General features: G+C 43.0%; 1 protein-coding gene across 6 annotated transcripts in view; it reads left to right on the forward strand.

Annotated features, from left to right (window-relative positions):
* STK32A (serine/threonine kinase 32A) overlaps nucleotides 1–22,832 on the forward strand; it is a 154,842-nt gene that overhangs the window by 10,548 nt on the left and 121,462 nt on the right. For 2 of the 6 annotated variants that reach the window (XM_077326999.1, XM_077326998.1), the window contains exons 2-3: nucleotides 6,016–6,154; nucleotides 6,923–7,015. The exons of 2 other annotated variants lie outside the window; for them this stretch is intronic. In XM_077326999.1, the coding sequence (XP_077183114.1) occupies nucleotides 6,103–6,154; nucleotides 6,923–7,015 (145 nt within the window). In that variant the 5' untranslated portion in view covers nucleotides 6,016–6,102. The remainder of the gene's footprint in view (nucleotides 1–6,015; nucleotides 6,155–6,922; nucleotides 7,016–22,832) is intronic. 2 more of the 6 variants (XM_077326997.1, XM_077327002.1) reach the window with 1 other exon arrangement.

Raw genomic sequence — 22,832 nt, forward strand, 5'->3', positions numbered from 1 at the left:
TTACTCAATTCTTTTGAAAAAAATTATGGAGCCATCCTGGTTTGTTTAGGTTCCTCTCGGTTTTCCTTTTCAAGGAAATTGTCTGCGATTGTGACTTCAGTATTTCGCTTTTGAGAAACTCTCAACCTTCTTGTACTTCCATCTCCCAAAATTTTTCTGACCACAGGATTCTACCCAATGTAACTTTAACTTTGTTAAAATTTGCTTTCCTCAAATTTTTCTCTTCCCCAAGATCTTAAAATCCAAAATTATATGGTCACTACTACCAAGTGTGCCCACAACTTTTATCTCATCATCCAGTCCTTCCTTATTGGTGAGAATCAAGTCTAAATAGCAGACCCTTGGTTACCCCTTTCAGTTTCTGGGAAATGAAGTTTTCAGCAAGACAAGTGAAGAATTTAATGGACTTTTCTTTTTTAGCAGACATCATCTACCAAAAGAATTCTGGGTAATTGAAATCTCCTGTGACGTCTAGGTCCCCACTCTGAGAACTTTGCCATCTGGTTTAGGAGCATCTCACCAAGACCTCTGCCTAGCCTGGTGGTCTATAGCAGAGCCCCACCATAATACCACTATTATTTCCTACTCCTTTTATTTTTGCCCAAAGATTCTCAACTGAACTCTCATGCTCAGAGACATGTATTTACTCATATTAGATCATAGTCCCCTTCCTTTATCAGGACTTCTAGTTCTTCCTGCTTGTTTCCCATACTCTGTGCATTAATGTTGAGATAACTTCATACGAATACCCCAGGCTTTTAGTTATTGAACTTTCCTGACAGAAGTGACGTAGCTAGTAATTTATCTGCATTATTTTTCTTTCCCTTCTTAAGCCTCAGCCATTAACAGGAACAACCAACCTGCACTCCCAAGTCCTTCACTCCCCTACAAGGCCACTTAGTTTTGTTTCATATGCTCCACATTGCACTGAGCAGTATCATTTGTTCCCACATGAATGAGCCAGAAGGGATATCTGTCCTTGGGCTTGATTATATATGTTCCACTTAATATTTCTGGTAAGGCCTAGGAGGAGTGTGTCTCATGGCTTAAGTGCCACTCAGCACTTAACACCCACTCAAGGAGGCTGTCCCACCCCTGAGTGCCTCCTCCTCTAACACTTCTGTGAGAAATGGGAAGTACTTTGGTGGACTTGTGCCATAATTGGGACCTGGTATTTTACTTTCTGGGACAAGCATAACCTATTCATAATAGACGGGCACCAGTTGAACCAAAAGGAACCAGACTGCCACTGATTCATTTCAAAAGTGGTAGAGCAGCTTCTCAATTAATCCTGGGGGAAAAGCTGACAGGAGCTGGGAAACCTCCCATTTGGGACAAGTCAGTTCAAAGGGATGACTGCATTAATGCGCAGCAATATTAATAGAAGAGTAAGAGAACTTGGGAGTAAGGCTATGGTGGTGACTGAAGTCCTTGGCTTGCAACTAAGGGGCCGTGGAAAGTGAGGGTTTCCGCAGAGGAAAACACATTATAGTTTATTTTTGCTAGTGCTAGAAGACTCTGAGCCAAGACAAGGGAGTTGGAATGCTTAATTTCAGTGACAATATAGATATAGTAGATATCTCAGAAATATGGTAGAATGAGGAAAATATATGGGATACAGTCATTCCTGTATGTAAGCTCTACAGGCAGGGCAGGGAGGGTTGGGGCAGTGGTTGTGTTGCATTGTAGTTCAAATAAATTAGAAAACATCAGGGGAGTTAACTCTCCAACTGAAACAATGTGGGTGGAAATACTAGGCCCTATGGGGTTACGATCGCTTACCTGATCAAACCCTTGAGGCTGATCTTGAGATGGAGAAGAAAATAAGGGAAGTGATTAAAGCAGATCATGTTATTATACTTAAAAGGCACAGAAATTCTTTTCTAAATCAACATCAGAATTTGAAATATCCGTATGTCCAGTCCCCCAAGTTTTTAACGTATAGAATTCAGATTTGATGTGCTGTTCCCATTGTCAAACTCATCATTTCCCTTACCTGCCACTCAGCAATCCTGAATAGTTTTGTGTAGAGTTGCCAATTCCAGGTTGTGATGTTCCTGGGGATTTGGGGTTCTATGGAACCTGCAAAGAGATCTGAGGAAAGGAAGGGCTTCAGCAGGGTATAATGCCATAGAATGCATCCTGCCAAGCAGCCATTTTCTCTCGGTAAACTAATCCCTGTAGTCTGGAGATCAGTTGTCAGTCTGGAAAATCTCAAGGCCAACCCTAGTTTTATGCAGGGTGCCTGAAGTTAAACAGATAAGTGGTTTCTACTTATAGTTTTATACTGAATATTCTGTAAAATTGTCCTTTGTGTTCTTTAAAGGCTACAAATAAAAATAGTTGGGACCCAAAAGCTATTTATTTCATAAAACCTGAAATACCTATTTTAAAACCTTTACAGTGTATATGTGCACAGATGTGCAGAGAATCATATAATTAAATGAATGGCAGGCTTACTCCCTAACCTTTTTTTAATTCAGGAAATCCTATTACCAGATAAATTATGTGACCCCCTTGAATTACTTCAGCAATATAGAATTCCTGTGGTACTTGTTAAGAGGAGATGGGAAAGAGTCTATGATCAGTCATGGAGCCTTTAATGTGCTCTTCAAAGACTTACCAGGTGTCCTATAGCAGTGGTCCCCAATCCCCGGTTCATGGGACCGGTCCATGGATCAGTTGGTATCGGGCCACGGCTCCTCCTCATCTTCCTCCCTGGCTGCTGCCTTGGCGGCTGCCCTGCCACTTTGCCACTGGCTCACTTTTGGTGTTCTCCGTTGGCCGCCATGGCTGGGGCTCCCCCTCGGCATGGCACTGCGCAGCTGCTGCTGGTAGCACCCCCCAGCGGGCGGCGGGAAGTCAGGGGTGCCTGTGGGAAAGCACATGGAGCAGGGGCTCAGGCAGCAGAAGCGACGTCCCTCGGCAAAAGACTACCCCCCTCCCCCGGCTGCAGTATAATTGTCGAGCGTTGACCAGTCCCCGGTGATAAAAAGGTTGGGGGCTACTGTCCTATAGCACCTGTTGCAGACATGAAGCTATAGGGCAGCCTTTTTCAACCTTTTGACCATAGAGGAGCCTCTGAAATAATTTTTCATACCTTGAGGATCCCTGGAAGTGATGTCAACTGGTCATGCCCCCACCACACCGCCGGAAATGACAACACTGCCCACACCCTTAGCCCTCCTTTTGCTCCCTCCTTTATTACAACTATGGTGACACTGCCTCATAAAAACCAGAAAGAAGAGTAGGAGCTGAGAAGACAGTGTGGAACCCACCCCAACTCAGAGCTCTCATGGACCCCATCTCATGGACCCCATTCAGAACTCCCATGTCCACAGCATTTGCTGGCAGGGGCTCCTGGGAATTGTAGTCCATGGACAGCTGGAGGGCCGCAGTTTGACTACCCCTGCTATAGAGTGTTGGTTAAGTGATAAGAATTTGACTCGCATGATTCATCTAATGCGTTCCTTCACTCTTTGATGGATGTTAACTCTTTTCTTGTCAGCTTTAACAATAATTTAGCATGCTATCTGAACCTATAGCTAAGGCTGACTAGGGCCCATTCCACACACATTGGATAATGCACTTTCAGTGTGCTCTTGCAGCTGGATTTTCCTTTGTGGAACATTAAAACATACTTCTAAAGTGCATTAAAAGCATTTTATCTAATGTGTGCGGGATGGGCCTAAGTTTACCATTGGATAGGTTTGTAAATCTATTTCATCCCTATTTTTAAGTCATGGTTATAGTAGAGAAATTGGTTTGTGTTAAATGCCATTTGCAAAGTTGTAAGTGTAACACTTAAAGGCTACATAGAGACATCACAAGCAACCTGACATTAAACCATAGAATCATAGAGTTGGAAGGGGCCACACAGGCCATCTAGTCCAACCCCCTGCTCAACGCAGGATCAGCCCTAAACACCCTAAACCATCCAAGAAAAGTGTGTATCCAACCTTTGCTTGAAGACTGCCAGTGAGGGGGAGCTCACCACCTCCTCAGGCAGCCTATTCCACTGCTGAACTACTCTGTGACTGTGAAATTTCCCCCCCTGATATCTAGCCTATATCGTTGTACTGAGGTTTGTGCATGGCTCATGAGTTCTCTTCCTATTATTGTGTGCATACATCTACCAAGGAGGACCATGATGCATGTGTGTATTGGGGAACAAGCCAGAATTGTACACATTCTGTCATTACATTAGCTTGTTGTATTGTTAAAGATAATAATAAGAAGAGGGTGTGAGAACTGGATAGGAGGGAGAAAAAGGAAGGGGAGTGCCTGGGATCTATTCCTGATACTCTAAGCAGGATTCAGAAGTACATATCAGATGTGCTTGCAGCTTCTGGTATACTGTATCCAGGTTCAGTGTGTTGACACCTGGGCAAAGACTTTTTCCTTCCCATTCCAATAAAGGTAGGTAGTCCAGGAGTAGAATAAAGCTTCCTTTCCCCTAAAAAGTAATGTCAACTGGGCAAAGTATCCCTTATCCACATTGCTGGGCAAGCAGTTCCTTTTATCCAGCCAAGACATGAGGGCGGAACGAACTTTCTGTTCCTCTCGAGTGAATGCTGCATCGTTTGCATTGTATATGCAAGGTCAAGACCATATTAATTATATTTACACTTAAGTGCTTGAAGTTTCATTATTGCTTCCAAGCTTAGTAACAGACAATCCTGCAGCCAACAGACTGCAGAAGAGACAACCAGACCATCATAGTGAGAATATTTAGCCTGATCATGAATTCCTTCTGCATAACTATCTCATAAAGTAGTTACTAGCTATCTGAGTGTGTAGAAGAGAGGAAATGAAGCAAATAGGAAATCACTGTATCAACTGTATATGGACATGCCTGGATTTGCTGTCCTCCCTGGGGAGTCTCCGGGAGGCATTATTACCAAGATGGTTTAATGCGGTGGTCCCCAACCTTTTTATCACCAGGGACCACTCAATGCTGGGGACTACCCAATGCCTTTTACTGAGGCCTGGTGTGTGTGTGGGGGGGTAGTTCACTCCTCTACTCTCAACCACTGCCCTAACGCTCTCTGGTCGCTATGGTAATGTTTAAAGATCCCTTCAAAATAAGATACAGACACGCCACAACAATGAACATAAGGAACATTTTATTTTCATGGAAATTTTAACTGATGACAATGACAAATCAATGGGAACCCTGAGCTTTTTCCTCTGCAATGAGATAGTCCCATCTGGGAGTGATGGGAGACAAGGACACCCGAAGTGTGTTGTAAAGGGCCGGGGTGGGGAGGCGTCCTTCAGGGCCCACCTCCAATTAGTCGAAGGACCACATGTGGTCTGCCACCCACAGGTTGGGGATCGCTAGTTTAATGGGCTTCAAATGGAAGGTTTATTTTTCTGTAAACTGAGTTCTACTTGAGGATTGGGATTTTTGGCTGGCTGGTTGGTTTGCAGGCTGAAGAAAAAGCAGAGCACCTTTTACCAGTTCTGGTATCAAGCTATTTCATGCTTTTAATAATGAGGTGGGACTTATACCAACTGGAAACAAAGCAAGAAAGCCAAAATACTAGTGGGAACATGTGATGAGGCAGAAGTGACTTTACTGGTATAGTCTAATAAAAGTCAGCTACTAATAGGGGCAAGGGAAAACTGTTGAGCATGCTCTTGTGTATCCCTTAAGAATATGTCCTATTTTCCTTTGTATTATATTTGTCTTCTTGTCAAGATGTGATTGCTGCGTGATCTACACATACTCAGAGGCAGCATGGTACTGTGGTTAAGTGTGGCGGCCTATAATCTGGAGAATCAAATTTGATTCCCCACTCCTCCACATGCAACTAGTGGGTGACAATCCTGTTAGAGCTATTCTCATAGAGCAGTTCTGTCAGAGCTCTCAGGGTTTCTGTTGTGGGGAGAGAAAGGGAAGGCAATTGTAAATTGTTTTGAGACTCCTTTGGGCTATTAAAACCTACTCTTCTTCTTTTAGGTTCTGACCTCAGCCTTGCTCTTTTTACATCCTTTCTCTCCACCCTTCAGGCTCCACTGTCAGAGCATAACGTTGCCCTTTGTGCTTTGTATACATAATGATGTAAGTGCAGGAGAAAGTTTCCAGCTGACACCAACATGGGCGCAAACAACTCCAGCAAGTCACCAGCATTTGATGAGAACGAAGAAGGTAAGAATATTGGGACACTGTTGTGTTTGGAATAGCTGTCTCATTTAGAAGAGAGAGGTATGTGAAACTTGTTGATGTAGCTGCAGTTGAAGAATAACTGCTTGCCTCTGCATCTTCACAGGACAAAGGTTTTTTTTTTTTTTCCTTCACTCCAGTAGTTTGAGGGATTTCTTTCATTTGTCAATTTGTTTGACCCTGCTTTGAAATCTGCATAAGGAATAGTAGCCTATTTCTTGTAATATGTCCTTCTTCCCTCAATTGGTGCTTAAAACCCATCAAGATTTGCTTCTGTGTGCAGTGAAAAGTGCTTGGCCCATTTTAGGAAATGTTATAAAGAGTGTGATCTCAGGATGTTTCAATCTGATTCAAATACCCGTGATTTAATTCTGATATCTATTTCTTGCCATCTCTGTGCTTCCCCTTGCTACCATTTACAGTATTCTAACCTAGTCTGCAAGTTGCCAAAATGGTAAAGAGATGGCCCTGCAACACTGGAGTATGATTTTGCATCTTTCTTGTGTATGTTAAACTCCACTGTTTCGGTACTGAGGCCAGAGAAATTATACATAATAGCAGACTTTTAAACCCAGCATCTTTTGTTCTGATGTGTACAAGGATTAAATTACACAGAACTTTTCATTAGCATGGAAAGGCTGCTGTAATGACCACACATCTTTTCCAGCTCTGAGACCCCTTTATTTTGGATAGCAACATGACAAAGGCTAACAACAAATCAAGTACTTCATTCAGACATCCCTCTCACTGCAGCTCACTGTAATTTTGTTCCTGGTGGACAGCAGAAACTCAGGGACAACACAGTGGACTGGGGCAACAGCGGAAATCAACCTCTCTTTTTAAAATGTAAGCACCCTTCAATTTTCAGAGTGCATAGCTGGCTGAGGGTTTTGTGTCATTTTACACAGATAACTGCAGAGAGATTCTTTTAACCCTAAGAAGAAAGCGGCCAATGAAATCATGTCAAGCAGCATAACACAAACTGTGTATCTAGACCTGGATGTAGTCATCTTGCTGCATTTACATACAATGGCTATTTGTGGAGTACATATCATCTACAGGTCACATGGGGTGCCAGCATTCTTAATTATGTCAGATATGTTCTTTATTAGCTTAATCAAAAGTATGCTTGTTATGAAAGTGTTGCATTTGTACCCTGCCTTTCTTTTAAGGAACTCTGAGCAGGATTTAGTCTTACATCAGTCTCAAATTTAGTTTGGTTGAGAGACTCTGGGTAACCTTGGGCAATTTCATGAAAATTTGCTGAACAGAGATTTGAATCCAGGTCCAAGCCCAGCATTCTGGCAATTAATCCACCTTATGTAGCTATTTAAATGTGTAAAATAAATGTGTAAAATAAATTTGGTAAACAAGAATAATGAATTGTTGAAATGTCCCAGGAATGGGCTTTTAAAAAACATCAGTGCACTATTGGTGGTGTTCATTTCGAGGTACATCTTCTGAAAACTGTCCAGGATTTGTTCTGAGAGCCAAGAGATAACAGAGGTCTTGGTTATGTTGTCACCGTATCTGATGGGCTCGGTCTTGACAATGTACGTGCACTCCTACAAGAGCTTCCTGTTTTAGGGCTTGTACTGCCTTTTCCAACTGCCCACAATGTGCCTTGAAGTAGCAGTCCAGCCTAGTTTTGGCTGCCCCCAGAAAATTTCTATTGAAGTGACGTCTTTGTATGAAGTTCATTATTAGATTAAATTTGCAGGTTCCCCCTTCTTATTCTTGTGCCAGATGCACGGGGATCCAAGCATTTGCTGTACACTTTGCAAAGAGGCTTTTAAAGGGATGCTCCTTTTCAGTATGAGTTCTGACTCTGTTGGGCACCTTCCCTCTTCCGGCAGCCGGACATCTTAGGAGTTTGCTACTCTTCACAGCAAAGTCACAGCTGACTCTGCAGTTTTTCTTGTCCTCAGTCTAATTTAAAGAGTGGATAATGACCGCTTAGGGGAGAACCCACACGTCCTAGGTAAACTGTGCTGGCTTAGAAGTCTAAGCACCCATCTTCATTGCAGCTCATGCAAGTGAGGTGAGACTGAAGGGGTCACAGCAATGATATGCATACATATCATTAACTGAGAATGCCTCTAAGTATATTCAGAGAAATTTTGCCACACAGTAATACCAAACAGATCAGTAATCGACACCTGAGCATGCTGGTCCCAAGCCCGGGTCAATGGAGAGGATTAAGGAAAGACCAGGAGGGTATTCTGCATGGAGCCAAATAAAACAGTTTAAAAAACAACCAGTTTAGACCGCTTTATTATATTACAATTGTTGTCCTGCATTGAATATAGTCCATTGAAAAACTACGTTGCAATGCTCTCTGCATGAAACAGTTCATAGCCCTGCCCCCTGTAGTTTTGCCAGCTCCACTTTGTTCTCTAATGCAGTCACTAATCTGAAATCGGAAATCCACTAATCGGAAATCCATCTGTGGAGGACCTGCCCCACTATGTCTTGGCTTGTCCCCTGTACTCCGAACCCAGGGGCAAATTCCTTGCCAAGCTATTACCAAACTCTCACCCTATTTCTGATTTTAACAAAGTCACCTATCTGTTATCAGATGTCGACCCCTATATCTCTTATAGGGTGGCACTTTTTGCTCTGGCTGCCAGGAAGATTCGAGCTAATGCATTTTTACAGGAGCCTCCACCTTGATACACCATTTTATCTCTTTTATTGTAACTTAGTAGTCCATGTTTACATTTTTAGGTACACAATATTGGAGAAATATTGTTTTATTTGTTTATATTTGTTCCATATTGTTTTAATTGTGTTTTGTAATGGCCTTTGGCTACATACAATAAATGTTATCGTATCGTATCACTAATCTGCATAACTAAAGAGCTTCTCTGCATGGCTAATAGAGCAACTCAGGCAGGCAGGAGAGAAATGAATCAGTGAAAAGCATCTTTCAGAAACAACGCTTAAAAGGTGCTTAAAGCGCCAAAGAGGCAGTTCACCATGCAGAGCAAAATCAGTTTTGCGGAGTAAATTAACTCTTCTGTGCAGAGATCAGAAAAACAACGATGTATTTAGTGAGTTTTTCATCAGCTTATCCATCATGCAGAAGAGGCCCAGGCAACCTGCCTTATAAAAACATTTTGCCAAGAAAATCCTATGGTACAGCTCTCAAATGACTTTTGATATGGTGCCCAATGGTAAGCCCCACAGGCCAGAAGTTACCTAACAAGTGACTGGGGAGGAGCAAAGATCTGCAGCAAATAGCCCTGGATTTTATGATGTGCCTGGGGAAAATTCTGCATGTTCCCAAGTTGCTGATGCTGCCAATGGTGAAAACAAGGGTCTGAGCTTTACGAAGATGCATCGAATAGCAACTTGGAATGTTAGAGGAATGACTGAAGGAAAATTAGAAATTATCAGAAATTGTCAGGTTGAACACTGACTTCCTTGGCATCAGTGAATTATATAGGACAGATTATGGTTTCTTTCAATTACAGGATTTTACCATCTACTATTCACGACACAATTCTATAAGAAGGAAAGGTTTTCATTGCAAGTAAAAATGTTTCTTGAGCACTGGAAAGTTTTTCGATGAACAATGATGGAATCATGACTATTCAAATTTGTGACAAGCCAATAAATATCACAGCTGTCCAAGTATACGCTCCGACAAATGAAGCAACAGGCAGAAATTGAAGACTTTTATACTGCCTTTGAAGAACCTTTAAAACAATTACCCAAGAAGGATGTCATTTACATAATGGGTGACATTAATGTGAAAGCTTATTTATTTTATTTATATTTATATACCATCCTCCCCGAAGGCTTAGGGCAGTGTACATGGAACAGGAACAGGAACAGTACAGAGAAGTCATCAATCATTAAACATGAAACAGTGGAACAATAGTAGAACAATGGAACAGTAATGGATGACAATAATTCATAACTGTAACTTGTTGGTGGGCCTGAGAGTGGTCTGTACAGGCATTAGCTTCAGTTTCATAGGAGGGGAGGCTCAGGGGCCCAGTGGAAGAAAATGGAGCTAGAGGACGTCAACCAAAAGCCTGGCGGAGGATCTCCCTTTTGCAGGCCCTGAGGAACTGTTTTATATCCGTCAGGGCCCTGAACTCCTCTGGGACTTTGTTCCACCAGGTGAGGCCCAGTTCAGAAAAAGATCTGGCCCTGGTAGAGGTCAAGCAAACTTCCTTGGGGCTAGGGATTGCCAGGCAGTTGGAAGTGGAAGAGTGTAAGGCTCTTTGAGGGGTATAGGCAGGGAGATGGTCCCTCTGGTACACTGGGCCCTGAATGTGTATAGCCTTAAGGGTAATTACAAAAACCTTACGTCTGATCTGGAATTCGACTGGAAGCCGGAGCAGTTGTTGGAGAATAGGCTGGATGTGGGACCTTCGAGGTATAGCTGTGGGGACCATGGCCACTACATTCTGAATCAGCTGTAGTTTCCAGATCAACGTTAAGGGCAGAAGTGTCACACATTGCTGCATAGAGTGTCACACATTGCAGGTAACTTCGGACTTGGAGAAAGGAATGACACAGGCGATCATCTGGGACAATTCTGTCATGAAAATCTGTTTCGCATCATGAACACTTGGTTCAAACAGCATAAACATTGCCCATATACTTGGACATCACCAAATGGACTACTCAGGAACCAAATTGACTATATATTATGTGGTGGTCCAGTTCAATCCTTGCTGTCAAAACATATCCTGGTGTAGATGGCAGTTCAGATCATGACCTGTTACTGGCTAAAATCAAAACAAAGCTCTGCAACATCAAAAGAACATCAGAATTAAGGAAGTTTGATGTAAATAAAATTCTACTCACATATGCAGTGTAGGTGAAAAGTCAATTTCAACTGTTGGAGGGTACAGAGAAGATGCCTGATAAACTGTGGCAGGAAATTCAATCAACTGTTGTTGAAACAGCAGTTAAACACATACTGCACAAGAAGCCAGAAAAAAAGATCAAAATGGCTCTCAGATGAAACTATAAGAATAGCTGAATGTAGAAAAGCAGCAAAAGCTGCAGACAAAAGGCAGGAAGCAACAAAATTAAATGTGGATTTTATTGTTGGATATTTATACAGTACTATGATTTGCTGGATTACGGTTTTGTAAATAGTGTGAGCCATCCTTATCCATTGTTGTTCCTCTATATATTTATGAAACAGCCTAGGGGTGGGATGTGTCCGGCTGTCCAAGTTGGAATAGGGCCAATTAGGGTGCAGCCAGCTTTGCCCTGGTTGGCCCTACCCCTGCAGCTCCTGCCTTCCGTCCCTCCGCCCCTTCTAGCCCCTTTGCTCTCAGACGCCTTAGTGCTTCCATCCTTGGACTCTAGCCTCTTTGCTCTCAGACGCCTCAGCAGGTGAGAGGGCCCTGGGCAAACGGTTGTGCTGGAGGGCCTCCTAACGAAGGCCTCTTGGCCTCCTAGGCTGGGCCTGCTGATGAGGGCCTCCCGTCCTGCTGCTCGTTAAGGACTGCTAAGGAGCTGACTAGCTGACTGATAAGGAGCTCAGTCCCGGGCCCTGATAACGAGTTGCCCTGCCCCCACCCACCCCACTTGATCTGGCTGCGAGCTGCTGCCCAAGGCCACCTTAAGCTGCCTGGCCAGGGCCCAGGGGAGGGGACCCTTTCAAGGCCCGTTCTTAGGAACGGGCTTTGAAGCTAGTATTTTAATAAATCTATATTTTCTGGAATCAGAAATTAAAGCAGCTAGAAGATTACAAAAAGGAACACACAAGAAATGGTTTAACACAAGTAAAGAGGTTCCGATTGCCATTTGATGCTCACAAAAGCATTATCAAAGATAAAAAAGGGAAGGAACTGACTGACCAACAGAGCATCAAGAACAGGTGGCAGGAATACACGCAGCATGGAAGTTTGCTCTCTTCAAAATGAAAAAGAAATAGAAATAGAACTTGAACCGGCCATGCTTGAGGAGAAGTTGAACGGGCCTTGAGTCAGTTGCCAAATATCAAGGCCCCAGGCACTGACAACATACCAGTGCTGAAATGTGTACCAATCAAAACCATTACAGCTTTGTGCCAGAAAATCTGGGAAACTAATTCCTGGCCAGAACAGTGGAAATTGTGTTCATCCCACTACCAAAAAAAGGGGTGACTCAAAAAACTGTTCCAGTTACTGTACAATAGCCCTCATTTCTCATGATAGTAAGATCCCGCTCAAAATGATACAACACAGCATAGAAAGAGAATTGCCAAATGTTCAAGCTGGCTTTTGACGGGGAAGTGGTACTCATGTTCACATAGCAAACCTGCGCTCGATTTTGGAAAAGTCATTGGAATATCAGAAGGATGTCTACATCTGCTTTATTGACTGCAATTAAGCTTTTGATTGTGTGGATCACAACAAATTGTGGGAAGGCCTGCAAAATTTGGGGGTGCCAGTGCATTTGATCAATCTGATGCAGTCGCTCTACGTAAACCGAGAAGCCAGTGTATGTGCCCCATTTGGTGACACTGACTGGTTCCAAATAGAGAAAGGAGTGTGCCAGGTTGTATTCTTTTCCCTTCCTGTTTAAATTGTATGCTGACATCATTATGAGAGAGATTGATGTGAAAGAATCCAACACTGGAATTAAGATTTGAGGAAGGAATATAAATGATCTTTGGTAAGCTGATGACACTAACCACCTGTCACAAACTAAGGAAGGCCTAGAACAGCTGATTACAAAGGTCAGTTAAGTAAGTAAGAAATTTGGCCTTTTCTTAAATACTAAAAAAGACAAAATTACTAACCACTGGAAGAAACAGACATATCACAATAAGTTGATGGTGAAGAGATCTAATGTGTTTCTTGGATCACAAATTGATGTGAGGAGTGATTTCAGTATGGAAATAAAATATTGAATTGTTCTGGGTCACTCAGCAATGATGAGCTTGAACATGGAAAAGCAATGATATAAGCCTGACTATCAAATGTAGGTTAGTTAGATCTATCATATTTCCAATAACCACATGACTATGAAAATAGATTAAACATTGTACAAGAAAAGAATCGATTCCTTTGAACTCTGGTGTTGGAGAAGGCTTCTGCAGGTTCCATGGACTTTGCTGCCCACAAACAAGGAAATGCGACAGTGTATTAAGTCTGATATATCATTGCTAGGCAAAATCACAAATTTCTGGCTCACTTACTTTGGCCATATCATGCAATCTAACTCGATGGAGAAATTAGTTATGCTAGGACTGGTCAATGGGAAAAGGAAGCCAGGCCGACAAACGGTGCAGCGGTTGGATGCGGTCCGAGTGGACACTGGCCAGAATACTGCATGGCTGAAGAAGGCGGTGCAGGATTGGGGATCGTGATGACAGCTATGCCTTGGGATCCCAAAAAGTCAGACAACCTCTGGATGGCTGACAACAACAATGTCAAGCAGGACACATACAGCTAGGATTAAGGGAAAGACGCCTCAGCAGGTCTTTTTGAGCACATTTTTGAGAAAGCTATGTGCACTTTGTAAATTGTTATATCTGAGAAATACTGTGACTGTATTCTGCTACATACCTTGCAAGCAAACACTCTGAGATAGGTAGAAAAATATGAAGGAACAGCATCAAAGCAAAGGAGATTTAACAGTCATCATTAGCCAGCAGACAAAAGGGTTTTGTGGGATGTTTTGTTGTTGTTTCCCCTTTTGGGTCCTGTAATGCATTTAATGTTGTTCCTTCTCAAAGTGCAACATTTTGTCTCGGCAGTGTATTCTTTCTCTTCTCAAGCATATTCTTATGCTGCTATAATAAATTGTCCTAATAGTCTGACTCTCAGCGGGTATGTGAGACACATACCTGCTCTGGAAAGACTTTGTCAGGTACCCCTACCTCCCAAACACACAGAGAGACATACAGAGATTCTCTTTCCTCTCCCCCGTGGTTCCCCCCCCCCCGCTTATCTGTTGGCTTCACAACCTCCTCCCTGCTTCCTCTCCCCTCCCTCACTTGCAAACACACAGAGACTCACTTCTCTTCCCCCCTCCTTTTCCCCCTTTAGCTAGTGGTTTTCCTTCCTTCCTCCCTCCCTCCAAGCAAGCAAACACGGGCACAAGCGCACTCACTCCCTTGCTTTCCGCCCTCCTGCTTCCGTGCTCCTCTGTTGCTGTCTCGACCCCTGTGGGTCACGCAGCAGCTGCCCAGGCCCCAGGGGCCAGCACAGCCCCTGGCTGGGCCCTCCATCTTCTGGTGTGCTTTGTGGGCGGGACAACGGGCGTCACGTCCGTCTACATTTCCGTTTGATGAGGCACACCAGAAGACGTGTCCCGCTTCAGTAATTGTTGCTGCCAACTGCCACTCCATTTTCTTTGTACTGAGGACCAAATTTCAGTCTGAAACACTCTAATGCTCCTTGGATTTTGTAAGAATGAACCCTTTTCCCCCCAGGCAGGCAGCTGCTGACTCATACTCTTTAAGGCTTAAGTTGACTGTGTCCATTGCTGCCTGCCATGCTGCTGGCAAGTTTCCGGACAGCAGCAATGTCCATATTTGGCTAGAATGCCTGCTGGTCTTGGTCCAAAATGAATCTTGCTATTATTTGGGGAGTTTTATAAGGGATGTGTGTGCATTAAGCTAATTGAAAAATATAATGTGAAAATGCCACCCTGAAACTTTCTTGGAGACTGCAAATTATAGTTTTGTAGGTGCAAGCATTCTGCATTGACGTCTGTCATAAATAATCCCTGGTGCTGCCTCAGCAGTATTAGTAGCTGGTTTTAATTTTGCCGCCTCCAATGGGATATTTGTAAGGGAAAGTATGTAGTCATTGTCATTCTTTCTGCCTCCATCATATATATTATCATAGATTTAATAGGATTTATCGGCATAAACTTTGGAGATCCAGGCTGTTGAGAAGAGCACACATCCTGAAATATTGTGGATGAAAGAGTGATCATATTTTGTGGTTTAAAATCCTATTTCTTTTGTGCTATTTAAAGAATGAGCAAGTTTTTGAAATGCAAAGCCCATAGTGAAATTATTTATTTATTAAAAACATACCCCATTCTTCTTTGTGGTTCAAGACGCCTTGCACTAATAGTAAAATAATAATTTCCAATTAAAACCATAATACAACAGCAGACCCCAAAGATGAGTGCACACTGTATACAGCACTGCAGGAATCTCTCTTTCAAACTGCCTGCAAAGAGAAGAGCTGGGTTTTATACCCCACTTTTCACTACATGAAGGGAATTCCAAAGCAGCTTACGAACACCTTTCCCTACCTCTCCTCACAACACACACCTTGTGCGGTAGGTAGTGCTGAGAGAGCTCTGACTGCTCTTTGAGAACAGCCCTAGAAGAATTGTGAGTAGCCCAAGGTGACTCCCCTGGCTGCATGTGGAGGAGTGGGGAATCAAACCCAGTTCTCCAGATTAGTGGCTGCTCACTACGCCAAGTTGATACTCTGAGAAAGAGAAACACTGTCTATCTCATACCAGTAGTGCCTGTAGACAAGAAGATGGTTCAGCAAGTGGTCAAGGAAGTCCAGTTGATCTGTGTCTGAGCAACAAGCTGTTCCAACTGAAGGGGACAGAGTTTTATGGGGCTATGTACAGATTCCTTGTACCACCTGATTTCTAATGAGCAGGTAGCTGCAGTACCAGCCTCTGGGCATCTCTGTCATTGGCACTGCAGTACAGCAGAGGTCAAGACAGCAGGCCTGTCCATCTGCAAGTTCCATCATGGAGTTGGAAATAAGGTTTCATCAGTGTTCATCATGTTTTTTGTTTTCAGTTAGTGCTAGAATATCATTACATCATAGTATACCAATACATGTAACTCATTAGTTACTTTCCTTTTACACCTCTACAAAGGAAGGAGCTAGGGATTTCATAATTTGGTATAACATACACATATTGGTATAACACAATACTGTTATTGTTTTTCTAAAGGCACCCCCCCCAACAGTGAGGGGAGGAAACAGTTTGTGCCCCCATACATTAGTCTTCTGATTTGAGACTCCTAGCACCTTTTATAGAGTGTCAGTCCATGGATAGAATATCTGCAATTTTGGATAAGATTTGGGCATTTAGCTAGAATCCATCTTTCTAAACTGGAGCTAAAAAAAAAAAACTGGAAGATTTTGCACTGCCAGCATCAGAGGATAGTATTACCAAAATTACAACATTAAATATTAGGACAGGTGGTATTTAAAGAATAAATTTTTCTGTGGTAGGGAATGATACAATGAGGAAAATCTATAGTGTTGGATGAGTCAGTGAACTTCTATAGAAAAGAGATATTCTTTTACAGTAATTCATATATAAGCAACCATTTCATGCCTCTTGTAATATGTGACCTGTATGGCAATGGTATTGAAGATTAATCTTGTACCTAGGCACCATTAATTTTATACCTTGAAAAAGGTTACTGTTTATCTGACATGTGGTTGTTTGTTGTATAATTCAAAGAATCATAAAACAAAGCCAAGTTAGCAGTCTTTCTGCTAAACTGCTTTTAGAATGCCTTTGAAAATGTGTTACTTGATCAATAGCTTAATCATGGATGTTTAGTCTGGAAAATGTGCAGAGCAATTTCATAGTGAGTAGGGTTGCCAGGTCCTCCCAGGCCACTGGCAAGCGACAGGAGTGTGGGATCACCAAATCTAGGTTGGAAAACTCCTAGAGATTAGGCACTGGAGCCTGGAGAGGACAAGGACCTCAGTGGGGTACCGTGCCACAGAGTCCAAAGCAGCCATTTTCTCCTGGGGAACTGATTTCTGTAGTCTGGAGATGAGCTGTAATTCTGGAGGATCCCCAGGTCTCACCTGTAGGCTCCCTAACAATGAGTGGTGGCCCCTCATCACCAATCCTTTTGGTTTTTTTCTTCATTCTACAAATTTCTGAGCTGATACTGTTCAGCAAGCAAGTAATCCTTTCCCTGCAGTCCCCCCCCCCCAAAAAAAAGATCTTGTCTCATCTTTCTGTCATCTACGCTCCTTGGTCTTTTCTATTCCTGTCATGATACCTCTACCCAACCTGGTTTTCCACTGATTGCTCTGCAGACTGTCATTTTACCCTGGTCATTGGTGTGAGATTTATCCCTCCGCTTGGTTATGTTTTACACTGCAGAGTATGTTAATCTGCAAGGGGTTTCTAAAATTGGCTGCTGTGATTGTCTAGTATGGTTCCACTCTTGTATCCAGATTTACCTTGACAGTCTTAAGATGCCCAGAGATGTTCATTTTTCCATTCTCCATAAAGTTTTTCATTGGTGCTGAGTCTGGGCTTATGAGTGGTTGTAGGATTGGAGTGTTACTATGTCTGACATATTTCAAGCGAAAAACCTGTTTCCTGGATAATATAGCACACAGAGTTACTTAGTATATATTGCAGTATATCTCCTAAAGCTCTCCTCATTTTTTTGGCTGGTGATCTGTTGTGCAGGACAGCACTGGAGAGAGTCAGGAGCACCTACGCCATTGGCCCATTGACCTCCTGTCCAGAAATTACATGAACTCTGCCAGTGCCAACTTTGGCACTTGTCTGCAGGTTCCACATCCATGGTTTACAATATGCAATATTATTTTGCGTGCCTGTAGTTACTGCTGCTAGTTTTCTGTGCATCTGTTAAACCTTTTTGTTTAGAAGTCACAAGGTGTTTTCCAAATACAGCTTTATTTTAGATAATAATGGTTTAATAAGATATAGTTGGGAAAACATGAACACAGAAAGTTGATTGATTTTTTAAAAACTGTCAGAAAAAAGCCCTAATTACACATGTTCTTTGTTTTGTTATTAACTTAACAAAAACATACTATGTCAGACTCCAGCAAAAGTAACATATTATAAATTCAAATTGACTGCTGAATTCACAAGGGCCCTTACTTCACTCAACACTTTGGCAAAGTGAGTCATTATCAGCATGCATTTATCATTTGCGTCAGTGCTGATGTCCAGGCTGCAGTATCAAGGGGTTCATTATTCATGTTGTTTAGGCTGGTACATTGAAGGTAAACCTGGAGAGGAGATGAAAGCTCACAAAAGAATGCATTCCTAATAAAGCTTAAAAGCTAATGAATTCCCTTTCTGTTTTCTCCGCCAACTCGAACACACAAAATTAACTGTTTAAAAATAAATAATAAACAACTTTTTAACTGTGCTGGGTCAGTACTAATTTGTGTTGGGGGGAAGAATGCCAGAGGATGTAACCATGGATACCTGGGTTCAGATGCCTACTCAGCCATGTCTCACTGTGTGTTCTTAGGCCAATCACTGTCTCTCAATATAACCTGTTTCACAGAATTACACAAAAGATGCAGTGAAATCTTTCTACCCATACCAACTACATGTCATACTGGATCAGGGCTTCCCAACCAGGGGTCGAGAGCTCTAGAGGTGTTCTGCAGCCTTTCCCTTCCTGCCTTAGTAGACTCACCTTGCCTCCTCCTTTTCTCCCTCTTCCTCTCAGCGTTGTGATCTACCCGGCCTTGTGGCAACCAAAGCCATGGCATCAGTTAGAAGAAGGAAGAGTTGGTTTTTATATACCGCTTTTCTCTACCAGAAGGAGTCTCAGAGCGGCTTACAATCGCCTTCCCTTTCCTCTCCCCACAACAGACACCCTGTGGGGTAGGTGAGGCTGAGAGAGCCCTGATATCACTGCTCGGTCAGAACAGCTTTATCAGTGTTGTGGTGAGCCCAAGGTCCACCCAGCTGGCTGCATGTGGAGGAGGAGCAGGGCTTGCCAGATTAGAATCAAACACATCTTGCCAGATTAGAAGTTGGCATTCCTAACCACTATACCAAGCTGGCTTTCATTACAGCTGCAAGTAGGGTTGTGCGATTCAATCCTAATCACTCCAAAGCTGCCCCGATTCGGAGACATATTACTCCGAGGTGGTCCGAACTGCACCGCCCATCAAAAAAACTGAGCTGGAGCAGCCCGCTTTGGAGCGATTTGGAGCGCTGCAGTGGTAGCCATTTAAAATTTAAATGGCCACTTACCTTTCCTTCCTGGCCCCTGGGAAGTCAAATGCGCCATTGATTTAATGGGGATTTTGGTTTTTCCATCTTTCCAAGGGCTTGGGGGGGGGGTTAAGTTACAGCCTCCAAACATTCAATGTTGTTCCAGGATGCTGTTCCCTGATTGCCCTCCAAATGTCAGAAAGGTTGGACCAAGAGGTCTAATTCTAGGGACACCATTGGATATAATGGAGAGATGGGCGCACCCTCTTTGGGAGACCCTAGGATTGGACCCCATGGTCCAATCTTTCTGAAATTTGGTGGGGAGTCAGAGAAAAGCCTCCTGGAGCTACCCGGAATGTTTGGAGGCTATAACTTATCCCCCAGGCCCCAGGCCCCAGGAAAGGCAGAAAAGCCTAAATTCCTATTAAAGTGAATGGCACCACTTTCTTTAATGGGTGTCAAAGCACTTTGGATGCTTTGGCCAAAGTGCTTCAGATGAATTTGAGGCTGTCAGAAGCGGCTTCAGACAAAGCCAAATCGGTCCAGGTCAGACCCTTAGTGCACAAGCTTATTTGCAAGCAGATACAGTTTACTTTTTATAAATAGATGGTAATCCTTGATCAGTATTATGTCTGCTTTGGCCCTTATACAGACAAAAATATTGTGACTTTGGCTGGGGTCCTAGGACCATATACATTCACCCATCATCCCTCATCAATGTTTATTAAAAATCCACTAAACATGCAAACAGCAATGAGATAAATTATGTGCCCTATCTAATGCACTGACACCTAATTTGGAAACAGTTATAAATGGCTTTGCTGTGTTAGTTTGAAAGCACAGTCCCAGCCCTATGTGTTCAATGGAATTGGTAAGAACACATACTCTTCAGCAAATGTAATATAGCTTAATGAATTGACATTAAATTCACCGCAGCAAATGAAATTGGTTTTTGTGTGTGTGTGTGTGTGTGTGTGTGTGTCAGATACTTAACAAGCCAATTGATGAATGAAGCACTGTGAAGAGGGCAGTCTTCAATCAAGGCACCACTTTATCTTAGAACAGGCTTTCTCAACTTTCTTACCATTGAGAAAACCCTTAAGGTTTCAAGAAACCTCAGAAGTGGTGCGATCATGTAGAATATGGTTTGGAATCATTGCTGTGTACATGCCCAACTGGGGCCCCTCCCTTTCCCACCCCCTCCAGGCCCATCATTGGCCATTTTGGGAGGGGGAGGAAGGTTGACTTGATATATCAGAGGTAGCAGGTGCTCGTGGGAATTATATTCCATAGATATCTGGAGATCTACAGGTCGGCCACCCTTGCCATATGTGGTCATATCACTCAATAAATATTTAACAAATTTAAAAAACATATTTAAATTTAATTAATTTCCATGCATTCAGGAAACCAGAACCATCAAGAAAACCCAGGATTTCACAAAACCCTAGTTGAGAAAGCCTGCTTTAGAAGGTGGGAATGTATTGTCTAAAGGGGAGAGTTTTCCTGGTTCCTGAACAGCCATTCCATCTGAGAACGCTCAATATACAATGGGCGACTCCTCTGGGTGCCTCTTTCTCAGTGGTTCTCAACCTTGGGGTCGGGACCTCATTTGGAGTCACCTGGCCCCTTCCCTGGGGTTGCCTGTTGCAGTGGTGGCAGGTGGCAGCGTGTGGAGGCATGTGGTGATGGCGGGTGGTGGTGGAGGAGGTGAGCGGAGGCGGCAGAGCCATGGCAATGGCTGCCTTGATTGTTGTGCGCACACACGTTTTGCCCTTTCTCAGAGAACCCAGGTCAGGCCTCCTTGACTCTAATAGTTGTTCCATTATAAGCACATATTCTGGGTGCCTTTTCTCAGAAAAAAATGAGAAGGGCATAGTCTTCCTTACCTTCTTGGCCATTTCATTTTAAGTGTCGGGGTGGGGGGGGGGGTTGAGTTTGACGTGACTCTGCCTGAGCCATCCAGACACTGCTTCCAAACATCTGGTAAATCTTTCCGGGCAGGAGTCTGGCTAGCCAAACCTGAATTTATGAGGAATGAAACTCAAAGCATAATGAGATTACAGAATAAATGGACAAAAAATTCTCTTCCCTATTCCAAATGTTTATGATTATTTTTACATGTTACTTCAGCAGGTCCATCCCATATTAACATGAGGAAATAGCTGTCGGATCTTGGATGACATGATCACTTTAATTTTAAAATGTCTTCCTTTGGTTGCCAGACAAGCAGTGGGAACAGCTAACCTTTCAGGACTGCTGGAAAACTGTTTAGTCCACGTAATCAAATAATACTTGAGCTAGTTATCTCTGAAAAATAGTGGCACTGCATTTCGTGAGTGCTATTAATTTCTGTAGGGCTAGGGTACTTTGGAATGACCCTGATTATTAAAATAATTGTGCTTCTTATCAGCCTGTAAAGTTCTGGCCTGAATAATTAAGAAAAGGCAATCTGTAGCGACATCTCTAATTACTTGCCAAGAGTAATTTATCTAACTGTTGGCAAGTCAAGCCCTTTTCACAGTTTTAAATATTTTTGTTTTCCCATTAATTGAACCCAGAAATAATCAGTGTGAAACTACATTTGTAGAGGCAATTACCTAATTGAAGTCTAGTTACTTACAGTTCTGAATATCTCTAGAAAGTCTGTAGGTTCTCCATCTTGTCAGGAGCCTCCTTGAGATCTGGGCATGTACACAGGTGTGAGCTGGCCTGCAGCCTGAGTTATAGTTGTTTATGGAGAGTGTGTTCCAGGGTTGTTAGCGCTGAGCAAAAGTAGACAGGAGCATAAGACAGGAAGGTATGTAAACCTTTCCAATGGGGGGTGGTGGTGGTGTCAAAACAATGACAGCACCTTTATGGTTTGACAAAATGGGGAATTGCTTCCAAAGTAAAAACATTCCAGACATTAAATAGTGTTCTCAGTATAACAATGTTCATCATAAACCCCAGAACTTCACAACTAGGTGTAGAACTAAATCACAGTGGCTATGAACATAGTAAAATTAATCGAAACAGAATTGTCAGTATCCTTCTGAAAGGTCACTCAGTCCCAGCAAACAATGCCCAGTAACGCAGGAAAAGAGAAAGACTAAACTAACATGGAAGTACAAGGCTGCTTCTTCAGTGGTTCTTGTTACTGCTGCAACTCTTCTAGAGTTCCTGCCTGGCTTGGGGCAGCAAAGGAATGAGCAGATTTCCCTCAGTCAAGCTCTGGGCCTTCTTTCTACTCCTGCAGGCCAGATTGAGGGATGGGGCTTTTGCAACTAATAATATGTGAGCAACTTAACCTACTGCTCATGCTCCCTAGACCTAAATCTTAAACTTTAATGAAATTATTAAAACAAAAATGACATGGATTACAAGTAGGCAATGGAAGTAGCCCACGAGGCTGTAAATGCAAGTACAGGAAAGGCTCAGGCAAAAGAGCTAGAAGTAGCATTTGTCTTGACCTACCCTGCCACCTGCTGTGCTTCACTCTCCCTGTGCAGATGGGTGTAGGTCATGCATCCCTAACCTTTTGGAGCCTGTGAGCACTTTTGGAATTCTGACACAGGGTAGTGGGCATGAACTGTTGGAGACAGAACTAATCACAAAATAGCAATAGTGGGAGGCAGAGCTCTCTGCCTCCAAGTACACTGAAAAAGAAGAGTAGGAGAGAGAATAAAACGGTCATTGCCATGGCAGCCAATCAGGAAACAGCTGGGTAGGAGCCCCACTTGGCCCAAACCATTTTCTTGGTGGGCAGTAG

This window comes from Paroedura picta, chromosome 3 (genome assembly GCF_049243985.1).
Source record: "Paroedura picta isolate Pp20150507F chromosome 3, Ppicta_v3.0, whole genome shotgun sequence".
Taxonomy (NCBI): domain Eukaryota; kingdom Metazoa; phylum Chordata; class Lepidosauria; order Squamata; family Gekkonidae; genus Paroedura; species Paroedura picta.